Source organism: Halyomorpha halys, unplaced genomic scaffold (assembly GCF_000696795.3).
Source record: "Halyomorpha halys isolate HHAL.00 unplaced genomic scaffold, Hhal_1.1 Scaffold2270.1, whole genome shotgun sequence".
NCBI classification, from domain to species: Eukaryota; Metazoa; Arthropoda; class Insecta; order Hemiptera; family Pentatomidae; genus Halyomorpha; species Halyomorpha halys.
The window spans coordinates 81,426-98,299 of NW_027108461.1; the positions used below are offsets into that span (position 1 = coordinate 81,426).

At 30.8% G+C, this 16,874-nt stretch overlaps 1 protein-coding gene across 2 annotated transcripts in view; it reads left to right on the plus strand.

Annotated features, from left to right (window-relative positions):
* Adcy2 (adenylate cyclase type 2 Ac76E) overlaps positions 1 to 16,874 on the plus strand; it is a gene marked incomplete at its 5' end in the record, with an annotated part of 101,863 nt that overhangs the window by 78,304 nt on the left and 6,685 nt on the right. For both annotated transcript variants that reach the window (XM_014437094.3, XM_014437095.3), the window contains 9 exon segments: positions 592 to 718; positions 9,294 to 9,458; positions 11,876 to 11,934; positions 12,541 to 12,696; positions 12,874 to 13,051; positions 13,321 to 13,434; positions 14,878 to 15,041; positions 15,116 to 15,232; positions 15,328 to 15,448. In XM_014437094.3, the coding sequence (XP_014292580.2) occupies positions 592 to 718; positions 9,294 to 9,458; positions 11,876 to 11,934; positions 12,541 to 12,696; positions 12,874 to 13,051; positions 13,321 to 13,434; positions 14,878 to 15,041; positions 15,116 to 15,232; positions 15,328 to 15,448 (1,201 nt within the window).

A 16,874-nucleotide genomic window follows, 5' to 3' on the forward strand; every position in this document is an offset into this window, starting at 1 on the left:
TAATTAATTAAAATAAAATACAGCCAGTTTAAATTCTTAATCAAGGTGATAAATACAGCACAAATTTAATATTTAATTATATCTTAAGTATTTTGATTTTATTCATTATAAAGTTCCATAAAAATAATATTAACATAAAAATAACAATATATAAATTTTATATGATGTATACATACACATATAGGTGAGCGGGGTAGCTCATTGGTAAGGCACTATGCTACTACTCCAAGGGGTAGGGTTCGAATCTGGAAGGAATATTTATTCTGTTACTGTAACTTTGAGTCAACCTTGTGGGTTCAGGAGCCCTTCAGTACCCACCCAGTCTCACTAAGTGGGTACTCCAAATTGGTGAAAAATTAGCGGTGGAGCGTGATTCTGACCAAATCACCTTGCACAACCCTTGGCCTAGTTACAGTACTTCCTTATAAATTATTGCACTCCTGATCCTTCATGGATTTATATATTTATATTTAATTTAAAGACCTTTGTAAAAAAATATTAATTACTTGAATTTTCAGAATTTTACTGAATATATTAGATAATTATTAGCAAATTTAAAAGTAATTAGTAGTGACGAGTGTTTCTTCATAGGCGAGTCCACATCACTGAAGCAACTCTGATGCAGCTTAACGATAAGTTCGATGTTGAACCTGGAAACGGTGGGGACCGAGACCAGTATCTAGCAGATCATAGGATCAGGACTTACCTCATAGTACCCGTGAGTAACTAACAATATTTGCATGTATTTAAAATAAGATTATATATCAATTAATTTAATAATGAAATACATTACGTGACTCTCTATTTTTTATTTGCACCTGTAATTGTACTTTACAACCAGCAAATGAGATGTTCTATCCAGGCATGGCATGAGGTAGATAGTGGTGCATCTTCCTGACGTTAAGTAAATTATTTTATTACACTAGGAGGTCCCGCATCCAACTCCTCTTCTGCCTACACCGAGTTACGTCAAGAATGTCATGTGCTGCCATCTGTAGTATAAATTTATTGAAATGTCCACGTAGCGTGTTGTGAAACCGTTTCTAAGTCATAAGAATGTGGCCCGTTACAGTCGAAATGCGTAGGTCGGTGTGAATGGTCTCATTTGAAACGTAGAATGGTGAGTTAGTTGCTAGTCTTAAAAATTGTGATTGGAAAGTTTGTATTTTCTGAATCTGTGTATTTTTAGAAGGTCCATAAATTTGGCAGGTGTAAGTCCAGATGGGTTTTAAGTTCCTGTCCCATGTCAATATTCTGCCATTGGTAAGTCCTAAATGAGTTACAGTGTTTGTTTTTGGTATAGGATGATTGTCAATGTAAACTGATGGGCATATTTTGTGTCATTTTTTTTTTTTTTTTTTTTTTAATATTGTACTTAATTGAACTTTTCATCAAAAGAAGCACTGATAGTTGAATCGCAGTTAAAAATGTTAAAATAGCAATTATCTACTAGACCCAACTTGGAAAAATACTACATAATTTTTTTCCACAAAGTATATTTAAAAAAAAATATATATATATATATATATACTTTATTTAATTACTTAACTATTAAATATAGAAGGCAAGTAGTAGAAGCCAGATAAATAGCTTAAATAGTATTCCCCATGCTGAAGAAATCGACCTTTTTTTTCTTCATCCATAGAATTTATTTTTTAGAAAAGATTAAACAGCAATCTATGTAGTGCGTTTAAAGTAGTAAAAATCAGAATTTCAAAATGTTCTACAGCTTGTAAAATATTCGATTTATTTCCTACATTTCATATTCATTACTTACAAACATCTGTGTGTGAAGCCCGCTTTATAAGTATATTATATTTTAAGTGATAAAAAGGTCAGGAATACCTGAATACCCTCGGTATAATAGAGTTATAGAGCCTTAATGCATCGAGTCATAAAGCTTTTTTTAAACGAGATTCCACAAACAGCTCGATTATAATCAGAAATAGTCGTATAACATGCTTAAAATACAAATCACATTCAAGAGAAAGCCAAGGCAACCTTACCCTTAGTATATTAACATATAGAACTCCTTCAGGGAAACTAGATCCAACTGATAGCAATTCTTCAGAACAGAGATAAGGAACTCCAATGCATATTCGTTATTTTACTCCGGAATATTTATTATCTTAACGTAAAAAAAAAAAAAAAAATATTACCTTTCGTTTTGTCACTTTTTAAAGTCTTCAATAATAGCCTGTTGAGAAAAGTTAATCACATAATTTGATCGTAAGTAAAATAAGTTTAATGCATAAGTTTAAGTTCAGCAACATTATCTTGAGGACCTGGATATGGAATAACTGAAGCTCCTAAGTTGAATATTTGCGGTTTGTCCTTGACATGGGTTTTCTGGTCACGGTTTTGCGACATAATTATCCATCTCAGGTATCAAATTATTCACCCATAACTATTCCATCTTATTTAGATTAAGAGGAAAATACACTGCTAAAAATAAGATGAGTTTTGAAAGATTATTATGCGTCTCATTTTTTGGATATATGAAAATTATTAAAGGGCCTTTCGTTATTTGTTCACTCGTTCACAAGAAGTTGAAAATAAAAACAACATTTTATTAACTTTTTTCCCCAATTTCTTACACAAATTCTTTAAATGAATATTTAGCTGTCATTACTTCTCATGATCTCATTAAAATTTAATGAAAATCCATTAAACTGATATTTCCAATTACAAAACTAGGAAAATGATATTCATAGTAATTAATGGCGTGTTTTTCATCAAAACAGGAATTTGAAGAACATAAAACTTTTTAAAAAATGAGAACTATTAAAATAGAAAATTAAAAGATGACTTTTTTAAAATTCAAAAGGTCCAATTAATTTTGAAAAATTTAGATATAATTATTAAAAAAGAAAATGTATTAGGCAATGATCATTAGAATCAACGTAGCTGATATTACTCTTTCATACCTGGAAGCACCAATTATTTTTCTACTTTTCCTTACCCGGGACTGCATTACAAACTCCGTAAATTATTACCTCCTATATACTTTCTCATTATCCGTTTCTTACTCACTGATAGATTATTCCTAGTAAACCACTATGGTTCCTATTCATCCTTCTTCTCTCAGTTATCTGGTGTTTCTCAGGGTAGTATCATCAGTCTATACTGATGACATTCCAAACAATCCTAAGCTATCCTCACCACCTTACGCCAATGACATCCCATATCGAAAGCCTTGAAGAATGGTGTCGTAGTTGGAAGATCAAAATAAATCTCAACAAATCCCATCAGATCACGTAAACCTACTGAATTCCCTACGGCATCCTTTAATAATGTTCCTCTTATCCTTGTAGAACAGATCCGCTACCTTGGACTACATCTGGACAAACGACTAACCTAGAATCCTCACACAAGGCTGAAAAGACAAGAAACTCCACATTGATTTCGACTGTTACAAAGCTTACTATACAAACGGTCTGAACTTCCAATTCATTACAAAAGTCTGATTTACATGACAATTATAAGGCCTATCTGGACATAAGAAGTTGAGTTTTGGGGTTCCACTTCCTCAAGTATCCAATCCTTACAATCCAAAATCGATCGTAAAATCCTCAATACTCCTTACTTTGTCACGAATAAAATCATCCCTAAAGACTGTTCCATATGTAACCAATCTAGAGCAAACCAGATATCAATTCTTCCATTATAAACTCCCTAACCATCAAAACCCTCTAGTATCTAACCTTGCTTCCTCCTCTATTCCTGACAATTCCCTGAAGTGCCTGAAAAAAGGCCTCGAGACCTTCTAGAGCAGAAATATGATTAGAGTGCTACCAATGGGCAGTTTCTGTAAATGCCTGTATCACTCCATTTTGATCTTACACCAAATTTAATTAATGTATTTTTATGTAAATACAGTTGTAAATTGCAATAAATAAAAAAAAAAAAAATAAAAAACTTTCCCTTACAAATATATGAAATATGAAGGGGAAATATTGCAATCGTGCAAAATTTAGAATTCGAGTTCATTAAGGAAATGCAAAATTGGAGAACCTCTGAGACCAAATAACCAAGTCGGGCAAAATGGTCTGTGAATATATATGAACAGCTTAGCTCAAAAACGAATAGTCCTAACAAACTTAAATCATATATTTATATGATATTATTTTATATAATTTATATATTTATACGTTTGCCTGGGATGTCACAGCAACTTTTTTGTTAGAATCGACCCACCGAAAGTGCCACTTTATAGAATCGATATTAAACTTATTTTAGGATTTTCTCGAAAACATTAAATCAATTTGCAGATAATTGGTCTTTAATATCATATAGATTATAACCTCATTGAAACAGTTTAACATGGCTTAAATGACGAATTAAAAAAAATCTTCCTTTGAAATATCATAAAGGTGTTCATTTAAAGTAAATAATCAGTTCCTATTATTAGAAATAATAAATAAATCATAAATATAAAAAAGAAATTGACAAAAACAAATTGGATAAAATGTAAAAATTGAGGCAGGAGTTTGAATCGGGAAAAGCCGGACCAGCCCGATTTCTCCCGATCAAATTAATGTTTAGATAAGGCTTCGTTATCTTTTGTTAAACGGTCAAATTCTTGGCAGGAGCAAATATATTCAACATTTACATATATATAAAATTTATTAATATTTAAAATTTTCACTAGCAGTATAATACATATATTTTGAGCAATTCCTTGAAAATAAACTTAGTGTTCAGCGGAGCATAATAGTACTAATACAATAACGCCATCAAAATCAACCATACATCAAATATAATACAGTTAACCGTGTAACTTGCAACATTAACATGTAATAACTGACCTAGACTGCTCGGCATCACAGGCGGGGCCTTCAAACTCGATCCCAGTCACTCAAACTCGTTTAGGGTTTCGAACCGAGTTAGCGTCTGATAGCAGCGGAGGAAACTTGGGTCACCCCCTGCCTTACCTTGCGTCCGATGATGAACGCCTTCTCAAGACAATAGTTCTCTGGAACTGATCCAAGAAGTCTTCCAAGGAGGAATCTCTCCAGTCATTCTTCTTCCTTAACGATCTTTTCGTTTTGAAACTTTTAAAAGGAAGGTGAATTAGCCCTAAGCGAAGTGTCAGTACGAAAACTGGACTTAATAAAAAATTATCTTTATTCTGTGGAAAAGACCTCTTAGAATATCAAAAATCTAAAAAAAAAAAAAAAAAAAAAAAGTTTTTTATATGGTCTAAAAAAGACATAAATAAGTAAATCTTATTTTATTATAGCAGACGTTTCGGCCTGAATTTGAGGCCTTAATCACGGCAAATGACGGGTAATATAGGTTAAAGAAGTATTGGAAGAAAATGTATAATGTAAGTACTACAAGAAGATAAAAGTAGAATGAGAATATAGTAATATTAAAATTTTGAATAAGGGAAGGAAAAGATAATAAAATACGTATGAAAATCCAATGAGTAAATAAATGTATAAAATGAAAATTATTTAAAATTAAAGTTATGAAAAAATGGAGAAAGAAAACGTATATATAATTTATTAAACATGTTAATAAAGTATAAAGTTATAGAAGTCACAAGGAATAAGTAGTACAATAATTTGATATGGTGAATATAACTTACTAACTGATTTATTTGGAAATATACTACATTGACTTTTCTGGGTTCTGTCCTATTTTTTACGACTTCACTGTTACATAATTTTATATCTCAATTAATTATCAATAATTTATATTCTATACCATTTATTATATTTTCCATATATCTAGTTGATTGATTAAGTGATTATTATTATATTAGCTCATTTTTGATGTATTTTCTCCAAAAATAATGGACTCTTGTACTGCAGGTCATTAGAGGGGATTTGAATTTAATTCATAATCTGACTGCCCTACGGTTTCATTTAATGATGTAACTCTTACCCCTGTCGAACAGATCCGCTACCTTGGACTACATTTGGACAAACGATTAACCTGGAATCCTCACACCAGACTTAAAAGACAGGAAACTGCACGTCGATTTCGACTATTACAGCACTTACTAGAAAAACTGTCTAAGCTTCCTAGACATTACAAAAGACTGATCTACATGACTGTAATAAGGCCAATCTGGACATATGGAGTTGAGCTTTGAGGCTAAACCTTCGAATTCATCTCGTATTCAATCCTTACAATCCAAAATCCTTCGTAAAATACTCAATGCTCCTTACTTTGTCACAAATAAAATCATACATAAAGACCTTAATATTCCCTATGTAACCGATCTAGCCCGAACCAGATATCAACCCTTACATTATGAACTCTCTAACCACTCTAACCCCCTAGTTTCTAATCTTGCATCCTCTTCCATTCCTGACAATCCTCCGAGGCACCTGAAAAGAAGATGGCCACGAGACCAGCTAATGTAAAATGTCATGTGTAGAGAAACTATCCATTGGTAGCACTCTAACCAATGGATAGTTTCTCTACACGCCTGTAACACTCCAATTTAACTTAGATCAGATTTACTAAATGAATTATAATGTACAGTTGTAAATAGCAATTAATAAATATTAAAAAAAAAAATCATAATAACTAGAACACGGCATTAATTTCCAAAATGTCTGATATATATAAATATTCTTTCCCGATACATCATGAGACCTACCCATCGGGCCTCATTTGATTACATTGAAAATCGGTATAACACATTTTCTTGGTAAAAAATACCATAAAAGTGAAGGTGTATTTCAGTCAAAGTTCCGTCTTTTTCAGACAGTTTTGGCGGTTATTAAGGTTTTGCACAAATTTACATGCCCTCCAAAGAGATGATTGTATATGATTTTTGTGTTTTATATGAGTTGATGTTTGAGAAGAAAAGACCCTTTTGGGAGTCTCAACTTTTTTCTCTCTCCTGCAATTAATTTATTTATTATACCATTGCGATTTTTAAGAATTAATGAAACAATTAAATTACTTTTCCAAATTACAATGAGAGGAAAATCTGCTGCTCATACTTTTCTTATTTTATTCCAATATATATAGAAATGAATAATAGAAACTAAAACAAAAACGGTAAGTATTGTCAAATTACCAGTAGGATGAATAATAACTGGAACATAAATTTTTAAAGTATTGCCCTTTAAAAAAAAAAAAATGTTTGATGCAACATATTAAACTTTTTATTTAAAACTTCGGACATTCATTCCTAAGAACATCTTTATAAAATGGTGCTTGGTTTTTTTAATGGTATTGAGGGTCATTCTTTTTAGGTTTACTAAAATTTCAAATCAATTTCTTTTGAAAATCAAGGGACAAATATAGTTGTTCAGACCCGTTGTTGGGATTACTAGACTACAAATTTTTTGAAATTTTTACGTCCACAAATTAATTTTTTACTAATCCTTGAGGATCAGTAAAATTAAGAAAAACAGGAAAATCTTAATTTTCGCCCATCATTTCGGGGATAATTTAAAAATATATATAATATATTTGAAGGGACATAAATAATCATTTTTTATATTTATCAGAGTGTAACCAATTTATTTCTAACTTTTTGCAGGATTTTTATTTATTTATTTTTTTAACTTAGATTCAAAATTGTTGTTTTCTGAAGAATAGTCCATAAAAATCACTCTGATTTTTTTTTCGGATTTACGAGGTAGCACAGATAAAGTACCGATATTCTATCTGTATATATTTAACAATAAAAATAACTTCCTTAGCAAATTACAAGAGGAATGCCGTGACCCTACTCTCCTTCAAAGCAAAAGTGAAGCGGAAAATGCCACGCTTACGAAAGTAACGTAAACGATGAGGTTAATTGGAATGTCCGCCATTGTAATCTAAGCTGTAACAGCAGGCAACCTGTGATTGACTTGTACTCTTCCTTTACGTCTCTGCCACGCCCTTGGAAGGCATACTAGGCCCGCCTTTTTTGCCGGCTTATCCCTTCCATTACATCCTTCCAAGGCAACGTGTTAAAAACAATATACTTATTACTTCATTTTTTTCAATTCCTATTTTTATCATGATTGATTATACAAGAAACGTTGAATATAGCTTGGGCATATAATATTTCTCTCACTCAAATTCAAAATAATGAAAAGAAAATATTATCATTTCTTATTTTCCTGTTCATGAGTTGAGGTATTATGAGGTACAAAAATGAAGGAGGCGCATAGCAAGGCACAGCAAACTTAATACCACCAACTATTGAAAGTCCTCAAAGCTCGTGCTTATTGAATGCCCCCTGTGTTGTATTGTCCCTCCCTCCCTCTCTCTCTCTCTCTCCTTCCTGGGAAGCATTTAATTAAACAGAGCTTCTCAAGAGTTTTTTAGTTCTTGAACAGAATTTCTTTTGTTGTAATAGCATATTTGACCTCCACTAGGATATAAGTTTTTCTTTACCTCTCCCACAACTCTTTCCCTCATTCTACTAATATAATACTTAATGTAAATAACTTTATTAGGGCTCATATTTTAGCAAATTTACTCTTCTTTAAATAAGGTCCTCTTAGGATTTCTTGTGATGTTGCTACTTTTTAAGATACAGAGCTCCGAATAAAAAATTAATTTTTTTTTATCGTTTTGTAACAGCCCCCATTTTTTATTCACCCTACCTATACTTGGCAGACCCATCAATTTTTACTAGTAATTATACATAGTTTTCATTAAAGTAATAAAAAATTGGGGTGATATAACTGCCTTTTTCTCCTCTTGGGTTCTTGTACTATTAGATGCGAGAAATATAGAAATGAAAGAGATGAAGAAATAGAGGTAACACCTGAAGAAGAGACTTTTTTCCCAATAAAAATAGAAAAACAATGGTTCAAGAAGATTAAAACGTTTTTTACAAAAAAAAACTCAGTGTTCGTCAAAATTCAGTAAACTGAGCTTAGAAGAAATTGTTTTGTTTTTTTAATTTATATAATTTTTTTTTTCTTGTTCTATATGTTGGTTTAAATTTCATTTTTATATTTTACATGTTAAAAAAAAAATATAGAATCCCTAAATTATCATTAGAAACAAATAAAGTGACCTGTCTTTTCAGCAAAAGCTAAGAAAGGCAAGGATACCTGCACATTACCTTTGCAAAATTTGAAGAATATCTGAGATTTAGATTATGTAAAAGGATCCATTCCAAAGTTATTTCGCGGAATCCCAGGTAGAAACCAGTGATCTAATTGAATTCCCCAGGTTTCCTTCTGTTGTGATATTTTTCTATCAAAAAATAGATAACCACTATTATTCATATTGATATTAAAATAAAATTGTGTAATTTGACTAATTCCCATTAATCTTTTGCTCTCATTCATCACATCCATTGCTATTAACTGTTTTAGAAAGGAGATCGAGTTGGAAGGAGGAAGTCAAGCTTGGGCGTGAGTCTTGCCCCACCCCGACAGAGATCGCCTACAAAAGTTACCAAGACAATTGAGTGTTGGGGAGCTGACAAGCCATTTGCCAATATATCTGAAAACACTCTGGCCAAAAACATTGGATTAACGGTTTGTATTTCAAAATATTGGAACTTTTTAAATTTTAATTATGATAGAGAAATCAAATCGAACGAAGAAATATCAATATCAGAATCCACAGATTTGCTTACTTTTAATGATGTTTAAAAAAAATCGTAAATCTAATTATTTATCACATTTATACCAAAAATAATGTCTAGAGCTTTATAAATTTTTTTATGATTGAGGAAATTTAGTTGAAAAATATAATTGTGAAAATTAGGCCCAATTTCCCGAATACATTCGTACATGAAATTTATTTTTTATGTATATAATATAAATTATAAATACAATTTACTCATTTGTTCGAATTCTATATTCTATAACTCAAAGAGAAAATTCCGAAAGTACCCTCCCTAAATTTTGGATTTGGAGGATCGGAAGACTTTGTACTTTGAAGTTCCTAGGAATAACATTTCTTGGCAAGTTCACGCTTACATTTGTTTATATTGACAGTTTAAACCAGGTGTTCTCTCCTCACTATAGTAAGACCTTCAGAAGCTTTCGGAGCTGAAGGAAAGAAGAAACGTGATATTACAGCCGAATTCAATTTTCTAGTGAATATACTATGCACCATTTTAAAAAATAAACAGATGATAAAGTCTGCCACAGAGAAATAAATTAACAGTTAGCGTATAACCGAGTTTCCAGACACACAGAAATGGATATTAAAGTGGTTTCTCCACTCCCATGATCAAAACATTCCGGTTAGTGGGTCAATACTACAGAAAAAATCTCATTTTACCAAATCCTTTTGATATACCCATTTTAGGGTTAATTCCGGTTAGCTCGGTAATTTTTAAAAACAACAGGGAATTTCTTTTAAATCGGTGAGGCCTGCGAATAGTAGAAAGGTGATTTTCCTTCATTCATCTAATCCAGATGAATTCAATTCTTATTATAAGGTATTCTTTTTTGGCGGCAGAACCCTATGTTAGAAGCGGGAAAATGGTGAAATGTGTTGGTAAAATTTTAAAAAAATTATGGAACCCCTTCATTATCATTTGATACAAATAAAGTGACCCATCCTTTCAACAAAAGCTAAGAAAGGATACCTGCACATTACCTTTGCAAAATCTGAAGAATATCTGAGATTTTGAGGTTTAAGTCTGTGTTTAGATGACGTAGAAAAATCCATTCCAAAATTATTTAGAAACCACTGATCTAGTTGAATTCCCCAGATATCCTCATTTTCCAAGAGTATACCTAAAAAATATATTTTATGACCTAATTTGTTTACAATTTAAGGTTCTTAAATTAAAATATCTTCAATATCGGATTTTTGAGTTAGTGCTATTGAGTGCTATTAATAACTCAGAAGGAGGAAGGGATAACAGATTTGGAAGTTACCAGCATTGAGGTGAAGGTAAGTATATCATTGATAGAGGAATTGAATAGGAGAGAAGAAATGCTCGAACTCTGGGCTACTCTTGAGGGTAGAGAAGAAAGAGAAGGCCTGATTTGGAATGTCAAACTTAAGGCCTGTTGGAAAGGAATGACTTGATCAAGCTAAGGGAGCAGTTGAAAGAGGATAGTGATTTTAATTTGGTAAAAAGGATTGAATAGCTCAGGGAATGGGAAGCTTTTTTACACAGTTAACTTTTTTTCCGTCCATCAGAGTATGCATGTTGGTAGTGATTTTGATTAGAGCGGATAGAGTGGGGAAACCAAACCAATTATGTATTATGGAATATATTGATTTAATTCAAGTAATTTTATTCAAATATATATTTCATACAAGCCAGTTTCTTACATACTTTATGTATTCTTGTAACCTTTGACAGATAATTTCCAAATAATTTGGATGGGATTATCCAACCTCATATTGCCAATGGTTTCCATGGTCCATTTACAGGCTAGCAATTGCTCCATAATCTTTGCTTTTAATTAGCTGATGGTCAGAAGAAGAGGGAAGAGGAAGTAGAGCGGCATTTTGTTATGGGTCATCACCCTTTTTTCAAGTAGTCAATCATACATCCACTTATTTACGATGCTTGACACTTCTTCACTTCCACTACCTATTGTAAGGATCTTATTCCGTTCGGCTATCCAGGCCCTCTTATATATATTTACAAATAAGATCACCTTAGCACATAGAACACTGGTTTCCTATATTGAGAAAACCTAACTCAAACTCTGGCCATTTGACATATAAATTTCAAATAAAACTGAATATCAGACTCTTCTATTGGGGCCTTTCTCTGAGCCCTTTACTTTATTAGCTCTTGTAGGGTTGATTTATATATCTAAGTATTTTATATAATTTTATAAGGAATAGGTAAAGTATTGGTACATGGTGTTAAGTAAATTAAAAACATTGATCGAGACCTTATAACTTAAGTAGATGTCATACTAAGAACCTTAATTTTAATTTTGTTTTATTTTATGCAGATTATTATTTATTCCAGAGTATTGCCATGATAGAATCAAATTTATTACCAAATAAAGGAAACTGTTTCGATTGCAGGTAAGTGACCTATCTTTGAATTGAATCATGTGTACATTTTTACTCCCAAAGTTATTAACTATTTTCTATTTTATTATACAATAGTTACTATTAAGTCATAATCTATTGCTGGTATGTAAAGTTAAAAAGCATTGCACTAACTGGGGACTAAAAATAATTTTTTTTTTTAATATTTTATTTCTCTAATCAAAAGGCTGTTTTTTCAGTAAAGCATATTCAAAAAAACATTTTCGGTCTATCCTAATGTATAAATTTTGTTTTCACTTACAAAGCTTTCAAGTGTAATTATTTAACAACCCTGACATTCTAGTTGTATATATTAAATAACTTCTGTCTAATTTGAAAAAATGTTCCTTCAACAGTTCAATTATTACTCAAATATTTTTAGTAATTACTTTATCAAAACAGAAAAAAAGTCAAGCACCATACCAGCATTTAGAATATTCATAAAATGTTTTAATTTATGCAGTATTACTTTGAAGAATATCATCATAATTTAATTAAATATTTCATTAAATACTTGTTTTTCTTAATTCTTTCTACTAATTTTTTATTCCATGTTATTTACCATTGTGAAAAAATTTTTAGGATTTTTACTTTTTTTAGTTGGGAAGGTGTGAATCCATGTACTCTAAGATTCCCAGATTCCAAGCAAGAATCAGAGTATCAGCTAAGGCCAGATAATGGCTTCAGGCAATATATTGTGGCCTCATTCATTCTTTTCTTAGCCATTGGCATGATACAACTCTTCTCCCTACCAAAGTAAGTAAATTCAGCAAATCTATTTTAAAAATATCAATTTATTATGGTATATGACATAGCTTCTGTTCATGTTGCACCAATATTATAAATTATTAGAGGAATTCTTCTTCTTTGTAACAGTTTATAAATTTAATTTCTTAAATCTTAATTTGTCTTTCTATTTCATGTATTTTCTAGGTTGACTGTTTTGGCTATCGGATTTTGCCCTGTCTTAATATGCCTTGGAGTTTTAGTATGGGCTTCACGACCATCACTGACTTCATCCCCATCACCACTGGAGACATCAATCTGGCTCAGGATACCTGCTGCACTATTTGTTATCACACTTATAGCTACAGCTGCTCTTATCACCCTTGTAATTAAAAAAAATGTTAAAAAAATATTAATATTTTCCGTTTTAATTCATTACTTTACATGAGAAATAAAGCATGATATTCAGAAATAATAAATTACCCATCATCACAATACTTAGTCAAGTAAAAAAAAAGATAGTTTTGTGCTTAGCATTTAATTTTGAAGAATAATTTTTTTTTTTAATAAAATACTTTCTACTTGTTATTTTATAAAAATAAACCTCATTTCAACTCCAAATATTGTAAATTACAGAAGTATTTTAATTTTTAGCTTGATATGGAACCTGATTTAAACGATACTATTCCTATTCCACCATTGCTGAACAACAGTTCAAATGATGAAATAACAAAGTTGACGAATGAGCAGCTTCTTCAAATAGTTCCGGTAGTATTTTACTAATTCTAAATACTATTTAATATTTATTTAAATGTATAAAATTATTTAAGTTTGTTTAATTTTTTTAAATATTTGTTTTACTTTTCTCAAAACATTTGATTTACAAAACCCTCTTCCATCAAGCTTCAAATTCATTACAGCTTAATGATCTTGCCAAGTCTTCCCCTTGATTGTTTTTAACTTTCTTCTATTGTTAAATATCTCTGACTTATAACTAAGATGCTATGGGTTATTCTTTAAAATTGTTTGAAAAATATTGTATAATATGGGCCTGATTAGTTTCTTTCATCAGGATAACTAAGAATGAATTTGAACAAATTCGAAAAATTTAATAAAGACATTCTTTTCATTTGTTTACCTTTTTAAACAATAATACCATATTAATTGGCTACAAATTAATTTATGAAACTTACAATATAATATGTTGGAAATATTTCTTGGTATATAAATTAAAGGAAATTCATTATTATATATGAATAATTAATATTTAAATAATTACATTTTAATTTACTTCAGTAAGTCTATCTTTGTTTGAGATTATAATGGAGCCAAAATATAGAAATAGGTCTTCTTTTAGAATCCTTTTTGTGTCTAAACATTCTCTTTGACTTTGTGTCAGGATCAGCAAGCCCTTTGATATCCTCTAGTTGAATTCCAAAAAATGTTTAAATTGTTAACATTATTTGTATACCTGAGCATCTAATAATTCATTATAAATAGTATCACTACATTTTATTGAAATCCAAGTTCCCTAGGTTGAATAACATTGATGAGAGACAATCTCCTTGCCTTAAGCCTTTTCTAACTTTGAAAACTTTAAAGTTCTTTCTACATTAGTACTCATTAATCAACATTATTTCAACATACCCTTTTCAATCATATAAATATCTAAGGAGTATCTAGTTCAGTTATGGTCTTATATAAACAGTGTCTCTCCACCCAATAGTAAGCTGAACTTTTTATTTTACAGTAGAGCCCTGCTTAATCATAACTCCAAATTAACCAGTGGTGAGAAAATAAAGTTTCACAAAGTTCACTAGCTTAAAAATGTATTCTATCAGAAACACCAATTTACTAACTTAAATGGAGAAATTAGTTTTCACTACAGTCAATCTTAACTTGTAAATTTATGATGATTAACTGATTAATATAATAATTTAACTTCATTACATATTTATATAAATGTGATCAAAATTTAATATTAGATATAAATCAATAATGGGATTTTTTCCTTTTTTACAATCTGTATTAACTGGCTCTCCTGCATAATCGACGACTTCTTGGTCTCAATTAGGACATATAAGTGAGGTTCTACTGTAGTTATTAATGATATTTGCTCATGATTATCTCTCTAACTAATATCAGCATGTAAATCTTTAAAGAAAAAATATATCTTAATACATTTTTAAAATTATTTTCTCTTTTGTATAGGCTTATCTCTTCAGTAGTGCTCTCTCTTTAGCAGCAGTTTCTGTTTTTATGAGGTTGAATTTCCTTCTCAAACTACTTTTAATGGTTACTATTACAATGTGTCACCTTGCTGTATTCTTCTCTTTATCTATCATTCCAGTTTACTTTCGAATAGAACCAGGAAGGTAAAGTAAAAAATACATAAAATTTTAAATGATATAATGGTAAAAAGAATCATTTTGTTCTTTAATATTGATAGGCTGATTGGACTTCATTGGGAAATCAAACTAGGTTTATTCCTCTTCATAACCGTATGCATTCTTCACAGCCTTGACCGGCAGGTAGACTTTATTGCAAGGAGAGATTTCATGTGGAGGTAATTATCTGTGAGTTAATCACGGAATATCTATTATTTATGATAATGATTCAAATACTCTTATTTCTTTTTTTTTTAAATTTATTTGTACCCAGATCAAAACTTCAAGTTGAACAAGAGGATGTTGAAACCATGAGAGGAATCAACAAAATTTTGCTTGAGAACATTCTTCCAGCTCATGTAGCGCATATCTTCCTCGATAAGAGAAATGCACATGTAAGTATTTAAAATGATAACTGACATATTTAAACATAATGATTATAATATTGTAATAAACATGATAATCGTAAGTCTTTAAACTTTAATTTTAATAATAAAAAACCTTTTGATCTTTGATTATTGATGAAACAACCTAAAGGCACTTCAATATTCCCTTCCACATACTTTGTTGAAACCTCAGTTAATTAAAACAAATTTGACAATATCTTCTCACATAAGTGTGCTTAAATTTTGTCTCCACCAGATCATTATATTTTAGCATGTAGTTGCTTGTGTTCCTATAATTGTGCAATTTTTTTGGTTGTTCAGTTTATTGATTACAAAAACTATATTTATCAATTTATGTAAAAAACAAAATTTGGCTTGGTTTTTTTTTGTTGTAAAACATGCTTTAGTTAGATAGAATGGTTGTGGCCCAGCTAGTACCAACTAAGCATGGGTAATAGCATTTTATACAAAATTTAATTTTCAGAAGCTTTGATTTTTTATTAATTTAATCATCTATATTCAACATCACTAACTAACCTCAATCAATATCATACAATAATTAGAACCAATCTTGGCAGCACTATTTACAATAGATATTGTATACGATAATATAGTGCATTATACTCACATATAGTGCAAACAATTTCCACTTGGTAGTATGTAAGTAGTAGGCTACCTTCACTTGGTGGGGCATTGGAAGAATAAATAAAGGTGTGGCAAATAAAAAAAGTGACCAGATCAGTAAGAGAAAGACTGAGTACATGAAGAATATTCAGGCCTCATTCTATTAATATCACCGGTTAAAGTTTTCCAATGGCTCACCTTGGAACAACCATCAATGAGAAGAATGAGCCCTGTGAAGAAATTGAGGCCTTAATAGCAACAGGAAATTGCTACTACTTTGGAGTTTTCAAGGTATTTGAAGCAATTTAGCTTCGAAGATATTCTTCTAAGGAAGGTTAAGGGGTTTTATCTTGTGAGACACATGGGGAGCAGCTATCTACTAATAAAATTAATGTACACAAAGACAGGAAGTGTTCGAAGACGAGGATGTCCTAGAATTTTATTGTAGGACTACATTATCTAAGATAGAGGATTAGGAGGTGTTAGTACCTATTGACCAGCCTGGCAGGCTATCTCTGAGGAAGCCCATGTCCTTGGAGTGCGTCAATGCTGGCTTCAATTCAAAAATTCAATATTACTACATATAAATAAAATATAGCTCTTATATTCTGAACTTAAAAATTTACAGGAAACTAAAAACCAATCAAGTAATTTCAGAACAGCGGTTTTATTATAGTTTTTGTTTTTGACCTTCAAATTGTTTCTTCTTCAATATGTTACTGTTGGAAAAATTTTTTTTTTCTTTTTAATGTTTTCAGGCTTCAGTATTTATTTTTTGTATGTGAAATTTTCTCTTATTACAAAACTACTA